The following is a 14,490-nucleotide window of genomic DNA, read 5'->3' on the forward strand; positions in this document are numbered from 1 at the left end:
CGGTTCGCCGTCCTGGGCCAATGGGGGCGGCGGGAAGTGGCGCGGGCTGAGGGATGTGCTGGCCGCGGCTTCCCGCCGCCCCCATTGGCCCAGGACGGCGAACCGCGGCCAGTGGGTGCCGCGATCGGCCGAACCTGCCGCGTCACCAGGTAAATAAACTGGCCCGGCCCGCTAGGGTGCTTACCCTGGCGAGCCGCGTGCCGAACGTTGCCGACCCCTGGGTTAGAATCTATGGATTTTGCTACTTGAAAAAGGAAATGTTCAAGTGAACACAGGTAATTTTTCCCTTTTAGATTTGTACAGAGAACAATGAGTGCTAATCTTGACTGGACCCCTTGGGTGCTTGTGTATGACTAATTATAAATAATAATTAAGATCAATGCAAGGCTGATTAACTGTACAAGTGTAACAGCTATAGAGGAAACTGAACCTTAAGACAATCCTTATAAAAGTCCAAAGGAGTAAAAGTTGCTGACTGTATTCAAGACCAGCAACTTATAAAATGAAAGGTAAAGAAAAAAACCTATGGCATGATTTTTTTTCTTTAAAATGTTTCTCTAACCAACCAGATATTTCTTTATAGCAAATTGCTAGAAATAAATTGGTATCTGGCACTTTGGATCTATGTGAAACTCCCACGCATAGGAGAGCACATGAAGCCAGATTCTGAATTCATTTACACCTGTGTAAACGCAGAGTAACCTGACTGACTTCAATTTACTCTAGATTTCCCCTACTGTAACTGAGATCAGATTTTAGCCTTCTATTCCTCTTGTTTCTAAGGTATGATTGCAACTAAGTGAAACATTAAAAGAAAATCCATCCATTGAACCAAGCATTAGCAACAACTAATACAGCATAAATTGGAAGGAAATATTGCAGTGCACTTTATTGAATACTTTTTTCTTAAATAATCTCCAGTGCTGAATGTCATAGAATAATCTGAATAATAAACATGTTTGTTATATTACCACTGCTGCTACTCTTCATCCAGGATGATGCCACATGAATGAATGGAGCTGGTAAAGGAGAAAGTACTTTTTGAGGAATGAGATGTTTATATCTTTTAAAATTCCATTCCTTTTATCATTACATTTTTTTTCCTTAAAAAAGAAAAAATAGAGAAGGACACTGGTAATGACTAGAATGAGGGATGGTTTTGGTGGTGGGGGTTTTCCATTTCAGGAAAGCTTACGAATACTGGTATTGGTGTATTTAGTTGGGAAAAGAGAAGATAGAGAGCAAATAGAATTTATAAATAGGTGATGCAGATAGCAACGCCTCTAGTGAGGGTTGCCCAATGCTTCCTGTTATAAAGAGCCTGTTTTCAGTAGGTTATGATTATGCCAAACTTAAATCATTCAGGTTGAAATTTTCCATGATAGTTGTCTGCTGGTCACCCTAACAGCATCCCAAAACAGCAAGAGGCTCACTGATACCTGGTAGTAAGTTTCAGTTGGCCTCACCAGTTCAGTGTACCCCAACTCACTGATGTATCTAGAACGGGGGCGGGCAAACTACGGCCCGGGGGCCACATCCCGATGGGGAGCGGGGTCCGGGGCTTGCCCTGCTCCGTGTGTGCCATGACGCCGTGCGGCTCCCGGAAGCAGCGGCATGTCCCCTCTCCAGCTCCTACGTGGAGGCACAACCAGGTGGCTCTGCACGCTGCCCCTGCCCCAGGTATTACCCCCACAGCTCAAGCAGCTCCTGGAAGCAGCGGTATGTCCCTCCTCCAGCTCCTACGCGGAGGCATAGCCAGGCGGCTCGGTACACTGCCCTAAACGCAGGTGCTGCCTCTGCAGCTCCCACTGGCCGTGGTTCCAGGCCCATGGGAGCTGTGGGGGTAACACCTGGGGCAGGGGCAGCGTGCGGAGCCGCCTGGTTGTGCCTCCACATAGGAGCTGGAGGGGGAACATGCCGCTGCTTCCAGGAGCTGCTTGAGGTAAGTGCGGCCAGGAGCCTGCACCCCTGACACGCTCCCGCACCCCAAACCCCTGCCCCAGTCCTGATCCCCCTCCTGCCCTCTGAACCCCTCGGTCCCAGCTCGGAGGACCCTCCTGCACCCCCAACCCCTCATCCCCACCCCAGAGCCCGCACCCCCAGCTGGAGCTCGCACCCCAATCCCCTACCCCAGCCCGGAGCCCCCTCCCACACCCTGAATTCCTCATTTCTGACACCGTCCCAGAGCCTGCACACCCAGCCGGAGCCCTCACCCCCTCCCGCACCCCAACCCCCAATTTTGTGAGCATTCATAGCCCGCCATCTAGAAGGTGTCATGTAAGATACCAATAGAAAGCTAATATCATGCTAAAAATCAATATTATTGTGTGGTGTATGTACAGAGGACAAATTAAAACTTTGAAAATTATTATTAAATTATGTCTGCCAGGCAGGGCTAAAGCTATCCCACTCTAGACAAGAATGTGGTTCTGCCACCTTAAAGGTATTTCCAAAGGACATTAGGAGACAATGGAAATGTAATTTACATAGATGATAAGCAGGATCAACAAGCAGAGGAAATGACCTTTCAGCATCATTGCAGGGGGGGAAGGAGATTGAGGGAAACAGATCAGTTTGTATTTTAGCAATGACCATCAGGGGAAGAAACCAGCCTGGAACTTCCTTTTGCCACCAAACTCCATGTCGCTTTCCTCACAGCTTGAATGAACTTTACCTCCTCCCCAAAGTAATCTTCAGAAGAATCCATTTCAAAGGTCCACTGGACTATAAAAGAGGGGCAAAGAACCCCAAGTGATCTTTTACCTAAGAAGACAAAGGAACCAAGCACTTTTGACTTTGTGGGAGATCCTAACCGGAGGGGGGGAGGGGTCAGCCATCTTGCTGGAAGGTAGATTGGTAAAGAAACTATGTTGAACAAAGGCTGTAGCTTGTTTTGTTAAGTCTTAGCTGCTAGAAAGTGTGTTTCAGTTTTATTTGCTTGTAATTATTTTTAGCTCTATCCTTTATAATTAGAACTCCCTTAAAATCCTACCTCCTTTTGAGAATAAAATTCTTTTACTTTCCATATAAACCAACCAAACCAGGGCTGTGGTTGAGGAAAAGTGAATGTTAACTTCAATTAATGTGGCAAGCTGCTGGGTATTGTATCTTTAAAGGGACAAACAAACATCTCTGAATGGTTCAGGAGGGGGTTGGACATTGCAGAGCACATGGTTTTGGGATTAGGGGATTTTGGGTAATCAGGCCAGGGGGTGGCAGTGGTAACAAGCAGGCTGCTGAAATTGGAGCGCTGAACCAGGACTACTTAACAAACAGACACTCAGTGCATTCTTTTATGATGGGTGGAAGTGTCCAGTGAAGAGAGCAGCAGTCGAGCATTTTGAGGCACTACAGGACAGGCAGTGACACCCGCCCTTGCTGGTCTGCATTGCACTCCAGAGCGTGACACTGCCTCATGCTGAACTTTTTTTTGCAAAGATTCAGCAAAAATGGTTCAGTCCATTTGAAAATTTGGATTAAGGAAAAAGACATTGATTTGCTCGTCATAATGAACTAGTTGTAAGAAGTTATTTTGAGAAGCTCTAACACCTCCAGGCTTTGGAGCAGGCAATTGACATTTGGAGTTCATTACGGTGTCAGGGATTTGCCTTTTACTGTTGTGAAAATTTTTCCAAATTTGGCCAAGTTATAGGCCTTCACATGCTTGTTAGAGACTTACTAGAGTTCAGCAGCTATATTCTCCAAAGATTACATCTGCACTGAGCATGTTCTAGCATGGGGCTGTGGGAGCTGAGCAAGGCTTTCCTTGGAATTGCTGGGGGGCTGATCACAGGGACTAGAGGGTAGAGATAAAACAGATTGGATAAGAAGGTGGGTGTGCGAGAGAAGTAGGGGACTGGAACAAGGAGCCAGGGTGGGGATGGGAGAAGGAATGAGGTCAGTTGAGGAGCCTGGGGTTGGGAGACTGGGACTGGATAGGGGTAGGGGAAAGACAGATTGGGTGAGGAAACAGCTTTGTGGAGTGGACTTGACTGACTGGATAAGGAGCTTGTTGTGGAGATTGTGACAATGAGCTTTGTGAGGGAGAATGGGGCTGGGAGGAGAGCTTGTGGTGTATGTATGTGGGGGGGACAGGGGCAGAGGCTGATGACTGGAAGTTGGATGAGGGTGCAGTGGGAAGACAGATCAGACAAGAAGTCTTATTTTGTTCCTGTAACAGGGTAGCCTGCCCCTTTAATGAACAGGGCTGGCTAGCTCCAAGCCTCTGGACCTTAACTGAATGCAACTAAGAAGAGGATAGGTGTTCCTTTATAAAGAGCCTGTTGTCATTAAGGAGAGGTGAACAGGAAGCAGGGGCAGTGGAATGGTTTTTGGGAGAGGCTGACAGAGTCCCGTGGGAGGGGAGGCAATAGGAACTTGCTGGCCAAAAAAGCTCTAGGGAGGAAGCCCTGGAAGGTCGTGCTTGATTAAAACATCAGGTAAGGACTCTGCAGAGCCTGGGAGTATTGGCAGATTATGTAGAAGAGGTGCCCAGGAAGGGAGGCAAATTTATGTTTTCTTGTGTTTAGTAAGAACCTGCTCTGAACATTTATTGAAGGTCAGCATGGGAGAGGAGCCTTGGTGTTGGCAGAGAGCCTACGTTTCTGAGTCTGTTGGACATTGTCAGTTTGGACTCTGAGGCGTTTATCTTTGGACTTGGAATATTTTGTTTGTTTTAATAAATGAGCCCAAACAAAGGTGTTACTGAAACAGAGACTTTGTGAAGTCCCTATTCAAGATTCAGAGGAGGGGGAATACTGAGGCAGAGCACTGCAACGCCAGGTCTCGCTGCGAGAGGGTGTTCCAGGCAGAGAGTCTTGTACAGTTTTTTTTCTCCACAAGACCCCTGCCTTATTTAATGTAGAGGATGGATCTGCTCTGGGGGTGAATCAGGGTTGTAATGAAAGAAGCAGTTGTAGGACCCCACCTCATTGGTTGCAGAAGTTGGAAGATGTGTAGTGAATGAGGCAGGGAATTGCAGGAAGAGAAAGGATGGTCTCATGGTTAAGACAATTGAATGCTGCCCTGGAAAATTAGATTCCATCCCTACCTCTACTAAGGAATTCCTATATGAATGTAGGCAAGTCACTTCAGCCAAACTTTTCACAAGTGATCACTGTGTGTTTTCTTCATGTTCTAGTTGCCAAATGTGAGATTCCAAGGATCTGATTTGTGGAAGTGTGGAGTGCTTACAGGTACAACTGAAGTCAAAAGCAGCTGTGATTTGATTATATAAAATCTCACTGTGTCTTAGTCACCCATCTGTAAAATGGGGCTAGTAATAGCCCTTCTCATCACAAGGATACTGAGAAAATAAATTCAATAATACTGTGAAGTACTCACATACTATAGTAATGAGCACTATAGAAGAGCCCATGATCTATCTTCTGACCAGAGTTTGAATAACGTGCATTAAATAAGGTCTTAGCATCACATATTGAACAAAGAGAATTAAAAGCAGCTCATTAGGTGGGCACCATCCATCCTGTGCACTGAATGAGGAAGGTTCCTGTGGAAAATAAATAGTATGTGATCATGTAATTAAAGACTATCACAATATACACGCACAAGGAGGCCAAATTAAGGTTGCACAAGCAACCTTAGTTTGGGACTTCCAAACTTTTTGAATGCTTGACTTTGCAACCGTAATGTTCTCTTAACATAGCTTTGTAATAGAAAAATATTAGTGAATGATGTAGAGGGGCTAATCTGGTGTTGCTCTTCATTTTCTAATTTTGTGTGTGTGTGTGTGAGAGAGGGGTTCAGACCCAGTGCTGGCGGCTGGGTAGTAGTAAGAACAGAGACAGTTTCTGACATGAGGCTGATTAGATTTCGAACAGGTAAGTATCACCCAAACAGGAAGGGAAAGGACTGAATTGATAATCAATATTTACAGCTTTGGGCCATTCCAAAGAGAATACGTATCACGGGGAAAGTGGATACATTAGGTTGCTTCATGTATGCGGTAAAGTATTGCACCCGCACTAACTGGAAAAATAGTAATGAGAATACAGGAAGAACAGCTAGTACTTATGTTCAGAATCCCATCTCATCTCTTAAAATGTCAGATAAAACCTTTGTATACAACATATAATTAACCTTCGGAATTTACTGAAGTTGGATATTTGAGGCAAATAACTTTAGTAAGATTTTAAAGCTTAGAACCTGTCCTGGTATGAAGAAATCTAAAAACTGCAGTAACAATATGGCCAGTGATCCTTCTGCTTCAAGGTATAAACTGACCAGCTGGGGGTCAGTAAGGAATTTCCCTTTCTGGTATGAAATTGCATGATCAGGGGAATTATTTCATGCCCTCCTGAAGCATTCGGCTTTGGTTACTGTTAGAAATGCAGCAGATGAACAATGGTCTATTTAGGTGTGCATGTTCTTATGCCTATCGTCCTCTTAAAAAGCTTGGGGCTTTTTGGTAACATCTTACTATTCCTCCTTTGTTTACTCTTTTTTAAAAATGTGGTGCATCAGTGTGACTGCTTAATATGTGATGCATCCCATATTCCAGTAAGTACATCTTCAAGAACAAAAGCATAATTTTTGTAGGGAAACTGTTTAAAAACAGGTGGTGCTGCAAATATTGCTGAAAAGGAAAACTTATATTAGTGAAAAATGTCTATTGCTTGGCCATTCTGATTGTAGTGTTTAAGGCACAGGAATCCATTGTGATCTGTAAAAGGCCACTTTTTCTAATAAGGTGACTTACTTTAACCCCATAACCATCCAGATTCCTGGATGAAAAGTGCTATAGAAGTGCAAAGTGTTTTTATTACTAATGCTGAAAAGCTTAATTTGAGAGAGAAGTACACTTGGGCTCTTGGTGGCAGTGTGAATTGTTTTCAGCGTGAACACACGTATTACCTTTTAATATAAAACCGTTCTCAGGAGTTGATGTGTTCAGAGTATGTTTTTTTACAAAAGTTACCTGTGTGCGCACATGTGTGTAGTGCTTGGATGTATAGCGAAAGTTAGGGTTGCCAGGCGTCCGGTTTTCAACTGGAACACCTGGTCGAAAAGGGACCTTGGCAGCTCCAGTGAGCACTGTTGACGGGGCTGTTAAAAGTCCAGTTGGCGGCTCCTAGAAGTGGGCGGCATGTCCATGCGGCCCCTAGGTGCAGGGGCGGCCAGGGAGGCTCCGTGCGCTGCCCCCGCTCCCAGTAGGGTTGCCACCTTTCTAGTCGCACAAAACTGAACACCCTAGCCCCGCCCCTTCCCTGAGGCCCTGCCCCTCGCTCACTACATTTCCCCCTCCCTCGGTGGCTCGCTCTTCCCCCACCCACACTCACTTTCACTGGGCTGGGGCAGGGAGTTGGGGTGCAGGCTCTGGGAGGGGCCAGAAATAAGGGGTTCAGGGCATGGGAGGGAGCTCCGGGCTGGGGCAGGGAGTTGGGGTTTGGGAGGGGGTGAGGGCTCCTGCTGGGGGTGCGGACTCTGGGGTAGGGCTGGGGATGAGGGGTTTGGGGTGCAGGAGGGGGATTCAGAGTGTGGGAGCGGACTGCAGGTTGAGGCAGGGGGTTGGAGTGTGTGGGGGGGTGAGGGCTCTGGGGTGGGGGTGCTGGCTCTGGGGTGGGGCTGGGGATGAGGGGTTCAGAGTGTGGGTGGGGGCTCTTGGCTGGGGCAGGGGGTTGGTGTTCAGGAGGGGGCTGTGGGTTTGTGGGGGCTCAAGGCTGGGGCAGGGGATTGGGACTAGGGGTTGGGTCATGGGCCTACGTCGGGCGGCTCCCGGTCAGCGGTGCGGGGGGGGGGCTGGGCTGGGCTAAGGCAGGCTGCCTGCCTGTCCTGGCATCCAGTAGCGCTGGAACATTTTTAGTAGTGGGGGTGCTGAAAACCAGCTCCCTTCCCCCTACCTGCCCCCCTTCCTGAGGCTGGGAGCAGAGCTGGGACTCGGACAGAGGTAAGGGGGCTGAGGCCACAGCTGGGGACGGGCATAGGGTCAGGAGCCGGGACCTCATGTGCGGGGTCGGGAGCGGAGGCCTGGGAGCAGGGGTGGGGCCGGTGTGGGTCCCCGGGCTTGTGGCCAGCGGCCAGGACCTGAGCCCCAGGTGAGGTGAGGGGTTGGGGAGTGGAGTGTGGGTGGAGGGCCAGCCGCAGGGCATAGGCGTGGGGAGCACCTCCAGGTTTTATGTGCGGAGCCAGTGGCTGGGTGGTGGGGCTGGTGGCCCCGCGTAAAACCTGGGGATGCTGAAGCACCCCCCGCACTCCTACTTCCCGCACCTGTGCTGGCACCGCGCTGTGCGTGCACTGGAAGCAGCCATCAGGTCCAGGTCCTAGATGGGGAGGCCAGGAGGCTCCATGCGCTGCTCTCGCAGGCACCTCCCCCACCCAGCTCCCAGGACAGGTAGGTACTAGCTTGCCTTAGCGCCGCAGCACCACCGATCGGCCTTTTAACGGTCTGGTCAGTGGTGCTGACTGGAGCCCCTAGGGTCCCTTTTCGACCGGGTGTTCCAGTCGACACCTGGTCATCCTAGTCCCGAGCACTGGCTCCGCAGCTCCTATTAGCCTTTGTTTTTACGAACTGCATGTTAATTCTAAACAAAATGCCCTTATTTTCTCTGATTATTTTTTTTCAGAATAAAAGGTCAAAATTACATAGACAGTTAATGAGCTCTGAGCTTACATGGAAGAAGATACTAAAATTTGTTGAAGACAGTTTGGACAAGAAAGAACAGCAGTCTGTAAATGGACATTTAAGAACTATATTACAGGCTGCAAAACAAATAGGTAAGTCTTAATTTGTTAGTAATCTAATATCATCAACCTGAAAACCAAATTTTAAGTTGATATATATGTTTTGTACTCTTTTTAGTTCTTCCCTCAGATATACCCTGGAAACTAAAGCCAAACTGAGTTACATATGCATATCTAAGGTTGGAATTTGGGCCTCGGGACTTCTTTTAAATTTGACTTAATTTTCCATTTTCTGGAATTGTTGCTTCTCATACTTTTAGAGTGCTGTCTCTTACTGCTCTTTAAGCAACCTCCAATAATTAAGGTGTTACAGTTACTTTTGGCACATCAACAAGTAGAGAAGAGAACAAGTTTGGTGGTATCTACTTCAGTGCAGAAATAGCTGTAATAGTAGAGAATGGATTTTTTAATAACTTTATCATTCTGAAACTAGGCACTTGGGAAACGAGACAGAGAAGAAGCCTCTAATTTTAACCTCCCCTCCACCCCTTTTACCAGTGTAGGGGACGGAGTGGAGTTATTGTGTGTGTGTGTGTGTGTTTTTTTTAAGGGGTTGGGTGGGGGGAAGAGGAAAATCCCAGTCTGTCAAAATGAAAACGTTTTAAAAAAATTTGAATATTTTTCAATAAACCAAACTTTGTGAGACAAAATGTGTGGGAAAAATTTGTTTTCAACAAAACCCTATTTAAAAAAAAGTGTTTTTTGTTGAAAAAATTTCAATTAGCATTATTGGTGGGTTGAGCCCCATTAGCTCCTAGTCACCCCTTGTCAGCATGAGGGTCAAGGAGATGTTTTGTAGGTAGGGGGTGTTCTTCGTTCATAGTTGATGCTTGGCTAAGGATTATCTCCCTGAGTTTGGTGGTGGTAGGCTTAAATTTTCCTGTATTTTTTTCCTGGTTACTGTTTCAGAAATCTCAAACAGCAGCCACAGGATAAATATGACTGGTGGGGATTAAGCTACGTAAACCTGTTATATGTGTAAATATGGCAGTCCATCACCTTGATAGTCCTATGGGATCCAAGATGTACATCCTTGCACGTGACTGCCTGAATGACATCTGCAGAAAGAAACTGCTTTGCTGTGGTTTGAGACATTTTGCTCCAAAGTAGAAAACCCTTGGCCAGGCTGACATACCAAGTGACTTTCTGTCTGGGAAGCAGTGTCAGTTTTTGCCAGTATCCACTCTGAGTCTAGCTATACTGGGCTATTTATTTTATCAGAAATTGATGCCAGGTATCAGTAGCCAGGACAGGACATGTGGGTGGGCCCTGACTTGGGGTGGGCGGGCAATGACGGGGGTAGGAGTCATCAGGGCTGCCTTCCCCTCCTCCTGCCAGCCCTGTGGGGAGGGGGAGGAATGATGCTCTGGTCAGGGCCCCCAGAAAACTGGGGGAACCTGTAAAAATGTGTGCCCTGTGCCCCCACCAAATCTGCCCCCCCTGCCTGGTGCTTAGGGCTTGGCCTGCTCCACCTGCCCGACACTCCTGCCGGGGAATGGGGTCGGGCACTTGCCCTGCTCCACCCGCCTGGTGCACCAGCAGGGGAGCGGGGGTTGGGGCCTTGCAAGCTCCCGCGCCCTGCTCTCTGGTAGGAGTGCCTGGTGGGCAGAGTGGGGCAAGCCCCCAACCCGGCTCCCCAGTTGGAGCGCCGCGTGGGTTGCGGAAGCGGGCCAAGCCCCCGATCCCACTCCGTGGCTGGAGCATTGGGCAGGAGGAGTGGGGCAAGCACTGAAGCAGGAGCAGAGCCGGGGCTGCGGGGTGGGTCTGGATGCTAAGTGGGTAGGCTGTGGCCCACCTGTGGCTACGCCCCAGCCAGCTATACTGGTATTAAGCTAAGGGACAGACTTGATTGCTTCAGAGAGTAATGCTCCTGTACAAAGCCTGCATTGTTTCCTTGCCCCGGCATGATGGTGAGATTCCTTAAAGGACTCTCGCATGGTTTTCCTCCTGATCCAGGAACTCTTTCCTTCCTGGGACCTTAACTTAGTGTTATTTGGACTGATGGGTCTCCCCCTTTTGAGCCACTGACTATTTGTATTTACTGTCTATCAATGAAGACAGCCACGAGTGAGCCAATCTCATCTGCTAGGCCCTCATCCAGGTCCTCATCTTGTGCCCTCCTTACATGGCCTTTCACATGGACAGAGTCACTCTTGGGCCTCAACCTGAAGTTTCTGTCAAAGATAGTTTCTGATTTCCATATCAGTTAGTTGATTCATCTCCTGGTATTCTTCTCTAAACTGCATTCCATCCTGTGTACAATGAAACTTCACATCTTGGATGTTGTGAGAACATTGTCGTTTTATCTAGGATTATCCTTCTGTGTTGCTGCTGGTGGCAGCACTGCTTTCAGAGCGGAGCACCTGGCCAGCAGCAGCTGCTTTCTGGCTGCCCAACTCTAAAGGCAGCAGAGAAGAAAGGGTGGCAATACCATGAACTGGGACCCCCAGTTGGAGAAATGCTGAGTCTTAAGGGCTTTACGTGTTTATATTTTGCCATTTTAAAATACGTATTCATGTTTTGTTACAACACCGTGAAGTTTGATTTAAATATCTGAAACCATGAAATTCAAGATTTTTAAAATGCTAAAGAAATTTATGAAAATGGACTGTGAATTCTATATATAATGACCAATTTTAACTTACTAAGGCTTGGAATACCCATAATATGGCAAAGATTTTACTAAAATTGTTGGGTCCAACAATCCTCCATATCCCACTTACATGTTTCCTGTTATATTTCTGCTACTTTCAGACCAGTCGGAAAACAAAACTTGGCTTATATATTTCTCGTACACCCATTGTTTTGCTCTACCAGCTGTCTACCGAGGTCGTTGCAAACTTAACTGAATCCTTGGTATAATCTTTTGTTGAGGCACACAATGAACCACTACCCAATTGTATCCGCCTCATGGCTCAATAATATTAAATAAGGCATTGCTTATATTGACAAATATGGGCCCATTTTAACAATATGGTCTCTTTCTTCTTTTGTCCACTTGGGGGCATACCATGCTATAAAAGCACATGAGGGATTCTCCCTCAAAATGTGTGTACAATTACTAAACCCTCTATGGTTATATGCCCTTCCACTGCCAACCATATCATAAGTTTATCTTTTCCTGGGCCGCTATTTATAATCGTTATGTTCTGCCGCGTTGATGTTATGTTGGCTAGTTATGCCCACATTTCTCCGTTTCTTGTCCAGACCCATTGACATTTTTATCCACTTAAGATTAGAGATTTTAATGCTCTCCCCTTCAACCCATGGGATGGGTAAGGTTACCCATTAGGTATTTAATGTTTGGTTACTCCTATTTGGCACTTCAGACTGATTGGCTACACTCTACCCATCATCCCTATGGACCACTTGCAAGACATTGTGATATTACTTTTCCCTTCCTTCACTTGGATACTCCTTATTGATGCTGCAGCTTTGGATTCACTCCACCATACCAGGATCCAGCAAGTGCTAATTCCCAAAAGAGGGTTGATCTTGGCTCTTTCTGTAAAACAAATAAAGAAGAAACCTTTTCCTCCCTAGAGTTTTTTTTATAAACAATTTTTTATTTAAGATTTGATAGGAACGATAGTATTTTTCTTTTCTTTTAATATATGAACTTTAATCATCTTATACACACTTGCTAACAATGATTATTTAAGGCATGTTTCACAAGATTTTAACTGCTCTGTCAATAGAACAATTAAGTGTGTTCGTTCCAATAATTCCATAACCCCTTTTTCCCACAAACTAGGAACCAGTAGCTTAGTTTATGAAGACTTGCAACACTAAGTTAGTTTAAAATAAATCAGAAATGTGTTCCCCAATTTTTGCAACATAAATAATGAGTAGTAGAACTTGTTAAATCTAGCCATCTTATTGAGTTAAATTTACCTTATTTAAGCAACAAGAATGATTTAAATAACTATTTTAAAATTACTTTACTAATGTTCAAAGTAACTTCAATCCTGCTTAATTTGAATATGCATTACTCAGTTGTGGCCTGATGTTTCCAAAGGTGCTGAGTACCATTGACTTCAAGGTTTCTTAGCATCTTCTAAAACTAGTCCATTAAATCCTTGTGCAGAAAATCAATTTATTTGTAATTACTTTCTTCTTATATATGATGACTATTTTAAATCCTGGCTATTCAGCTCTATATATACTATAACAACTTCTTTGTGTGAACAGGTGGTGACATCACAGAACTAGTTACTGAGTCTTCATCATCCCAATTCTTGAGGTTTTTTTTGTCTTCATGTCCAGTCCTTTTCTGAGGAGGAAGTGAAGTTAAAAGTCGATATACTGTCCCTGAGATCTCAGAATTAATTTGATTGAAACCTATTGGAATTCCTAAGGATATTTTTTCAATATTTTGGTGCTGACTAGATTAACTCAGCTTGCATTGCTGAGAGAGCAAGGAGAGATCTAGCTTATTCTACCCTAGATATAGAGAGAAGGTCAGGCTGGCCTGCTACTGTGCTTTAAACTCAACAACAGTGTCTTCAGTCAAGCACAGCTGCTATCACTTTTAGTTAGCCAATCATCAGCATTCAGAGTTGTCTTAGTTCTCATTAAATATTTCTAACTGGCACTGTGAGTGACAGCATTATTTGTTCTACTGGGATACAAAGACGTAATTGCTCTATAGCCTATGAACGAAAAACACCTGAAACTTTTCAAAGATATAGAGCAGCCTTCATATTCTTGGTGACTTTAAGGAACATGATTTGTACTTAAGCATGAATATTTGAGGAGGTGTTCGTGGGTAGATTTTTTTTTGTTGTCATTGGATTCCTAGGATATCTGTGTCTAGTAATGAAACACTTTTAAAAGGATTAAAAGTAACCAGGGAGCAGCCCAGTATTGAGTGCACTCATTAGAAATTATTAAATTAAATTTATTGTTTGCCCTTTTGCTTCCCAAAGCGCCTGATGTATTAAAGCTAATTTAGTACAAAAGATGTTTTGGGTTTCTCTTTTTTTGTTTTTACCCCAGTACAGCAGTAAGCAAATAAACAAAATGTAGGGGTATACAGTGTCTGTCAAAATTACATAATTCATCATTTCACCATAAATTAGTATATTTACGTATTACTTATAAAAAGAGCCAAATCAAGAACAAGGCAAATGAAATCATCAGCAAAACCAGCAACAACTAAGTTAAAGGTTCTCTTGGCACTTGGTTCCCTAAGAAGCTCTTATTGACACTGATTTATAAATATAAATAGTAAAATTAATATTCTTTATGCTTTTGTTGATTTGAGCACACTGTAAATTTCTGTTTTTGTCCGTAGACAAAATATCTGTATCCAGCATTAACTGATACAGATAAACATGATGTTGCATTAGTTCTAAAATTAAAATGTGTGTATTGTACAGTATGCAGTAAATGCCTAGTGGCTGAATCGAGCTAGGGGAGCAGAGAAGAGCTTTGGCTTGATCTTGTGTTCTAAAGTAATTTAGAATGTTCAGTCAGGTTGCGTGATTTACATCCTCAACGCCTTCTCCAATTTTTAAAAAATGTTAGTTTGTACAAAGAATATTGATGGTGTGAAAATAGGTTTTTTTGTTTTTGTTTTTTTTAACTTCATAAAGAATACCAAGGTGATAGACATAGAAATACTTAATAAATAAAAGTACAACTAAAAAGAGTAAAAGCTAGATGCTTTATTGCTACAACACCTTTGTAACTGTAAAATCCTGCAACAACTTATTCTTATTGTTTTATTCTGAGTTTAAAGATTCATGTCACTTTCATTGCTCATATGACTGGAGCAACAAATTGAAT

General features: G+C 44.7%; 1 protein-coding gene across 1 annotated transcript in view; it reads left to right on the forward strand.

Annotated features, from left to right (window-relative positions):
- The first annotated feature begins 8,598 nt into the window (after positions 1-8,598).
- The window catches only part of ASCC3 (activating signal cointegrator 1 complex subunit 3), a 447,702-nt gene continuing 441,810 nt past the window's right edge, over positions 8,599-14,490 (forward strand). Inside the window, 1 exon segment of the mRNA XM_029912229.1 lies at positions 8,599-8,733. Within this exon segment, the coding sequence (XP_029768089.1) occupies positions 8,613-8,733 (121 nt within the window). The 5' untranslated portion in view covers positions 8,599-8,612.

The sequence above is a fragment of the Terrapene carolina genome, unplaced genomic scaffold, assembly GCF_002925995.2.
Source record: "Terrapene carolina triunguis isolate 2854851 unplaced genomic scaffold, T_m_triunguis-2.0 Scaffold42, whole genome shotgun sequence".
Lineage (NCBI taxonomy): Eukaryota > Metazoa > Chordata > Testudines > Emydidae > Terrapene > Terrapene triunguis.